The sequence below is a fragment of the Augochlora pura genome, chromosome 2 (assembly GCF_028453695.1).
Source record: "Augochlora pura isolate Apur16 chromosome 2, APUR_v2.2.1, whole genome shotgun sequence".
Lineage (NCBI taxonomy): Eukaryota > Metazoa > Arthropoda > Insecta > Hymenoptera > Halictidae > Augochlora > Augochlora pura.
The window spans coordinates 23,771,349-23,778,743 of NC_135773.1; the positions used below are offsets into that span (position 1 = coordinate 23,771,349).

Genomic DNA, 7,395 nt, shown 5'->3' on the forward strand with positions numbered 1-7,395 from the left:
AACTGTGGCCAAGGTCTCTAGGTAGGGAGTGGGGAACAAGAAGGTTAAGTCAAATGCTCTGACACGAGTTTCGCATCTGGTTAAGCACTACACGTTCTGTAGCATTGCGTTGTACGGCGTTACGCGATTACTTAGCATATAAGCATAGCTGAGCATAGCACAGCATAACGCATAGCATAGACATAGAGGAGTTAAAGAGAATTAATGGTGCTCGATAATCACAGTGTTCGTAACGGTGATATGTACTCTTGATAGTGAACCTTGAAGTAAGCACTCCCTAAATTTCGAATTTGCTTTCTGTATTTCATATTTTCATTAAAAGAAAATTCGGTACATAATAAAATGGCACCGCGAACGGAAACAGTAGAAAAGGAAACTTCAGAATTGCCGCAAGAGGTACCTAATAGAGGAATTAAGGCGGTTTTATTGGGGCCACCTGGTAGTGGAAAGGGGACGCAGGTAAACCTTTTTTTTCCTTTTGAAAATATTATATATACAATTCATTTTCACTTAAGAATGTTTGTTTTCTAAATTCTTCTGCATGTTTTTTAATGGAATTTTAATCAATTTTCAGGCTCCACTTTTCAAGAAACGATATTGTGTATGTCACCTTTCCACAGGTGATATGCTTAGAGCAGAGACACAGTCTGGATCTGATCTTGGTAAAGAAATCCAAAAGGTAATAGACGAAGGTAAATTGGTCAGTGATGATCTTGTAGTTAACTTGATCGACCACAATTTGGACAAACCAGAATGCAAACAGGGTTTCCTATTGGATGGCTTTCCCAGAAGCATTACCCAAGCAGAGAAAGTAAGCCGATAACAAATCTTTGTTATTAGAGCATTTTGCAAAAATTTATTTTTTCCATATGCGTACTAACAACTTAATCGATTTTATAGAAATATTTGACTGAACTTAGTTAGAATTATTATTATTATATTTTTGTTTGACTTAAGTAGACTTCTTGACCTTGACATGACATTGAGATAGAAAACATTAAAGCAGTTGTTAAATACATTTTTAAATAGCTCGATGATATGCTAAAGAAGAGAAAAACTAAGCTGGACGCTGTGATAGAGTTTGGAATTGCTGATAGCTTATTAATAAAAAGAATCACAGGTCGTCTGATACATCCTGCAAGCGGTAGATCATATCATGAAGAATTTGCTCCTCCCAAAGTTCCTATGAAAGACGATGTGAGTAATGGTTCTGTTTAATAAGTAACAATGGTTGAGTAGAGTGAAATAAATAACAGTGTTTATTCTTAATAGATCACTGGGGAGCCATTAATTAGAAGATCTGATGACAATGCGGAGGCATTGAAGAAACGGTTAGCGGTATATCATACACAAACACAACCGTTAATTGATTATTATGCTTTGCAAGGAATTCATTACTATGTTAATGCAACTCAGTCTAGTAAAAATGTTTTTAAAGATATCGATCGCATCTTTTTACGAAAAATTAAACAAGATGAAGAGAAGAAAAGTTTTTTTAGCCGATTCTTTTGAGACGTCTAATAAAATTGTTCCAGATCATTCTTCTCTTGTAAACGAAGGGCGCCCTGTAGTTAATAGGGTATGCTTAACTTTAGTACTGAAAATAATTTTTTGAAGAGTGTAGCATTTTAGATGTATAATTTTCAATTTAAAAACGGTTTACGTGTTTAGAAGTACATAGCTGATACAATATGTATTTTTTGATTAAATAGTGTACAGTATAGCTTACAAAATATGTAAAAAATAGAGGAAGAGAAACGATCGCTATTGCATTGACTTAATTTCCAATGAAATTGTAGGGTTTGAAAGAAAGAGTTGTAAGTTAACAAATTGAATGCACACATATTATTAATATATTGAGCACAGTGATAACTTAACATATGAATTAGTCGTTTTACGAAGTCAGATAAACAATAATTTGTATATAATGGACATTGACATTTATTTCTTTAAATAACATTATAAAAGACATTTTTATATTTATTTCCACTTTGTTACTTTGACTTACATAATTTTCTAAGATGTATCTATTTTTCTTTATACAATATATGTCCTATTTCTTGAATTCTTTTAAATCAGGATTATAATTGTCGACATATCTTTATATATACTGTTAAAGGATATTAAACAGTTTTATACGCACATGTATAAGCTTTTACGATACTTTTTATTAATGGATTATATTGTAACGAGGAAAGTTAATGTGAGATGTCACTCGTTTTAAAATGTTGCACTATCAATGCACTAAATATATTATTAAGCCTACATATTGTCAGAAACAAGTAATTCTAGAAGCAGCTATAAATTAAACATAATTTAGGTCGAAATCTCTATTTTCCATAAATAAGAATTACGAATAAATTGTAAATATTTTACAGAGAGGATTGAATGTAAATCTGGATAAAATAAATTTCTAATGCATTACAAAAAATATGTTATTTTCCATTTTATATAAATACTATATTAGTTAAAATAACCTAACCATAATACCGAAAAAATAATAAATTAAAATGTACAACAGTATATTCTTGATTTTTTGATTCTGCAAATTAGTACCTTTAAAAACGAAGAGTATCGACTTATTAAAGACTTAACAGAAAAAAAAACATTATTACAACTACATACATAAAGAATCATAACGAAATATATTTGTAAATGTAATATTTGCGCGATCCGAATTCAAAATTTTTTTATAAAATACAAATGTACTTTGAAAGAAGGAAAAACAGTTTAAGATTTAAGATCCGCGGTAAGCACGCGGAGCGCGCCGGGTAAGCGCGAAACGCGTGCGCAGCGATCGCCAATTGTTCGCAAGAGTCTTGTCGCGAGCAGTATTCGTGGATAAATAAGTTTTTTCCGCTTGTTAGAACGCACAGGGACAAAGGTAGAACGGTAGTGGGAGAATCGGTTGTGGATTTCTCGGTGGAAAACTGTGTTTTCCGAGTGCTGAGGGCCGGCGACCGAGTAATGCACGCATATGTCTAGGCTTGGAGGTACTCAGGTTCTGGCCTCTACAGCACAGGTGAAGAGGACAGCCACCGATCACGCAGCGCTGGTGAACGTCGGTGCTGCGAAACGCAGCAAGCTGTCCGCCGTTCCGGTCACGGGGATCGACGGGATCGAAAACATGACGGACACAGCCGCGGCAGCGACAGATACGCAGAAGAGGGCTAATTTCTCGGCGTTGTCTGTCGGGAACCCGAACGGCGTCATTTCACCAAGTTTGGCGAGTGCGAAGACAGGCACTGCCAGAAAGCTTGTCATCAAAAACTTCAAAAGTAAGCGACATCACAGGACCACCTAACCTCAAAGTCAGCTGGTGATGATTAGCGACAAGATTCATCCTATATAGAATTTATCCTTGGCATTGTGCCATCGAAGATTGTAACATATTTTTCGAAATTGCGTATTTATTTATCGATCCGGAGACGAAATCGTTATGATCGGGATTAACAATACGAGGCTAACATAACCTAACCCGAACATTGAATAGAACTAAGAATGGTTAAATGTTCTTGCGGCGTATTATTTGTTCGTTTTTTGTACGGTTTCCAGAACTTTCGTATTTCCTATGATTGTGTAATTGATTTAAGATGTCCGCTTACACGGCTTCGTTTCCCTCTTTTCCGTATGACTAATGCAAAAATAAATATAAACGAACTATTTTTGTAATGATCTTCAAGCAGATGTATAATACTTAAACATAAATTCAACTTTGATTTTTTATTATCTTTTATGTTTGAAACTAGGAATCAAATTATTTCCACTTTTGTCATATTTGTTTATATTTTTATAAATATATTTTATAGATGGAAATATGGAGAAATGCTGGTTCTAATATAGTACATTTTATTTAGATAAGCCAAAATTACCAGAAAATTATCAAGAACAAACATGGGAGAAGTTGCAAGAGGCTGTAATTGCTATACAAACCAGCAAAAGTATTCGTTATTCGTTAGAAGAACTTTACCAGGCAGTTGAAAATATGTGTAACCACAAAATGGCATCAACATTATATACAAAACTGACGGGGCTAACAGAAGCTCATGTTCAGGCTAATATAGAACAATTCTTGGCAGAATCCATGGACAGGCATATATTTCTGAAAAAAATGAACGAGTGTTGGCAGTCGCACTGTAGACAAATGATTATGATTAGGAGTATTTTTCTATATCTGGATAGAACATATGTATTACAAAATCCAAGTATTTTGTCCATTTGGTATGTAACTGTTCACTTGATTGTAAACATCTGCATTACCAATTGTCTTACGCATTCTAAATATATTTTTAGGGATATGGGATTACATTTATTTAGAGTATATATCGTTCTGAACAATTTGGTTCAGACACGTACAGTAGAAGGATTACTAATGCTCATAGAGAAAGAACGGCAAGGTGATACAGTAGACAGAACACTTCTTAAGTCGCTATTACGAATGTTATCAGATCTACAAATTTACCAAGATGCCTTTGCCAACAAGTATAAATCGTTCATAAATGTGATTAATTAATATTTTTTTTTATTAGTTTGCTCATTAAATTTTTGTTCACAGATTCCTGATAGCCACAGAAAGACTATATGCTGCAGAAGGACAAAGATTAATGAATGAACATGACGTCCCGGAGTACTTAGCACATGTAGACAAACGACTACAAGAAGAAAACGAACGTTTGTTACATTATCTTGACGCATCTACAAAGTATGTAACAATTATTTCTATATTGGCTTTTTAATATTTTTTGTATATGGTATTTGCAATTTAATGTTTCAGGTGGTCGCTAATCCATACAGTAGAAAAACAATTATTATCTGAGCATATTACCAGCATATTACAAAAAGGATTAAGCGGTTTGTTGGATGAAAATAGAATTAGTGATTTATCTTTACTTTATAATTTATATAGTCGAGTTAAGAATGGCCTTGTAGAACTTTGTTTGAGTTTCAATTCCTATATAAAGGTATGCACCAATATTTATACTGGAAAATTGCTTTAATGTACATGAAATTATCTAAGTTAAAATTACATTTCTTCTTAAATTTCCATAGAAAAAGGGTAAAACCATAGTTATAGATCCAGAAAAAGACAAGACTATGGTTCAAGAACTTTTGGATTTTAAAGATAAAATGGACAACATAGTTAATACATGTTTTCATAAAAATGAGAAATTTTCAAATAGTTTAAAAGAAGCTTTTGAAGCTTTTATTAATCAACGCGCAAATAAACCAGCTGAATTAATAGGTAACGTGGTTGTGCATTTATTTGGATAATATCATTACACATTATAAAAATTATTTCATAAACAATTTTTAATTACAGCAAAGTTTGTTGATTGCAAGTTACGAGCGGGTAATAAAGAGGCAACTGAGGAAGAATTAGAAAGATTATTAGATAAAATTATGGTACTGTTTAGATTTATACATGGGAAAGATGTATTCGAAGCATTTTATAAGAAAGATTTGGCAAAACGTTTATTAGTGGGTAAATCAGCTTCTGTTGATGCTGAGAAGTCTATGTTATCGAAATTAAAACAAGAATGCGGAGGTGGTTTTACTAGTAAATTGGAAGGAATGTTTAAAGATATGGAACTCAGTAAAGATATTAACATTGCTTTTAAACAGGTAATGATAAATTGCAACATATATGTACAAACATTGAAAAGTTTTTAAATATTAAAAAGTTCCCTCGTGTTCAGTATGCAGGAAATTTACAAACTGAGTTGTCAGCAAATAACTTGGATTTAACTGTGTCAATACTTACAATGGGTTATTGGCCAACATATCCTGTGATGGAAGTAACATTACCACCAGAAATGGTTCAATATCAAGACGTATTTAATAAATTTTACTTGGGGAAGCACAGTGGCAGAAAATTACAATGGCAACCTACTTTAGGTCATTGTGTCCTAAAAGCGTGGTTTAATCAGGTATATTTAATATTTAACAAGTACTATTTGTAATCTCTGAATTCTATGTATTAAAAATATTGTATATTTTTTCATTTCAATGTTATAATAGGGTAACAAAGAGTTTCAAGTGTCACTGTTCCAAGCGTTGGTGTTAATTATGTTTAATGATTCTGACAACTTATCCCTGGAAGATATAAAAGCAGCAACAAATATAGAAGATGGTGAACTTAGAAGAACTTTGCAATCCCTAGCTTGTGGCAAGGCTAGAGTATTAAAAAAGAATCCAAGAGGAAGAGATATTGCAGATAATGATAGATTTATATTCAACGCAGATTTTACGAACAAATTATTCCGAATTAAAATAAACCAAATCCAAATGAAAGAAACGGTAGAAAATATCCTCTTACAAATTGGAGTTTTACATGTTATTGGAGAAATTAATATTAACTAAATTATTGTTTATTTTTTTAGAACGAAGAACAGAAAGCTACAGAAGAAAGAGTTTACCAAGATAGACAATATCAAATAGATGCAGCTATTGTTAGAATTATGAAAATGAGAAAAACGCTTACACACAATTTATTAATTAGCGAACTGTACAATCAATTAAAGTTCCCTGTGAAGGTTCGTAGTCAACGTTGAAACACAGTTCAAATTGAACAGATATATTGAGTAAAATTTAATATCTGTAATTATATAACAACGTGAATATATTATTTTCAGCCGGCTGACTTGAAAAAACGGATTGAATCTCTTATAGATAGGGATTATATGGAGCGCGACAAAGATAATGCAAATGAGTACAATTATGTTGCGTAACTTGAACCAAATGCCAAAGTCATTGCAGACTGGGATGACGCCATGTTTTGTAGCAAAAAGAAATCAACCAATTCATTTCGGTGTTTGTCTATCGTGAATGTGACATACTGAAAAGCGAAGAACTCTGTAACTGATTGACTGTCAGCATAACGTTGCAGCGAGTGATCAGTTCATACAAAAAAATTAGAGTGGACCTCGTTGTCTTGGTTTTTGTAGTGCATAATGGACACTGGACAATTATTGAGATCCCTTTTTAAACAGTGCTTTACTGTTGTTATCCTTGTGTTGTTTCTGGATTTCGCTAAAAAGGACCACGTGCAAAAATGTCTTTAAACGGTGTAGCATTTAAAAAAAAAATATGTACATCAACAATTTTTTACGCAAAACAGTTTTTCACAGCATATTAAAGATTTAAGATGATAATATAGTAAAACTATTCTAAGAATAAGAAACCATTGTATTTGACTGAAAGTGAATAAGAACTCATTATTTATGGCAAATGTAAGGTAGTGTATTATGGACATTGAATTCAATCACTACAGTCACTTCAAACAAGAAAGCACATTATGATATTCTAATATTATTATAAATATATAATTTTCATCGCAAAATTTAAAAAAAAAGAAGATATTTCCAAAAGAAACAAAATATGAACAATATGTGCACA

The 7,395-nt window shown here is 32.5% G+C and overlaps 2 protein-coding genes across 2 annotated transcripts; both read left to right on the forward strand.

Moving 5' to 3' along the window:
* Positions 1-47: 47 nt before the first annotated feature.
* Ak2 (Adenylate kinase 2) lies at positions 48-2,439 on the forward strand. The gene is made up of 4 exons (XM_078196177.1): positions 48-459; positions 575-811; positions 1,030-1,197; positions 1,273-2,439. The coding sequence occupies exons 1-4, from the start codon at positions 343-345 to the stop codon at positions 1,510-1,512; spliced, it is 762 nt and encodes a 253-aa protein (XP_078052303.1). The 5' UTR covers positions 48-342; the 3' UTR covers positions 1,513-2,439.
* Positions 2,440-2,792: 353 nt separating this feature from the next.
* On the forward strand, positions 2,793-6,772 carry Cul4 (cullin 4). Its single transcript, XM_078191816.1, has 11 exons — positions 2,793-3,278; positions 3,858-4,221; positions 4,294-4,482; positions 4,556-4,702; positions 4,775-4,961; positions 5,050-5,242; positions 5,321-5,622; positions 5,697-5,927; positions 6,019-6,297; positions 6,381-6,533; positions 6,633-6,772. The coding sequence occupies exons 1-11, from the start codon at positions 2,978-2,980 to the stop codon at positions 6,726-6,728; spliced, it is 2,442 nt and encodes an 813-aa protein (XP_078047942.1). The 5' UTR covers positions 2,793-2,977; the 3' UTR covers positions 6,729-6,772.
* The last annotated feature ends 623 nt before the right edge of the window (positions 6,773-7,395 follow it).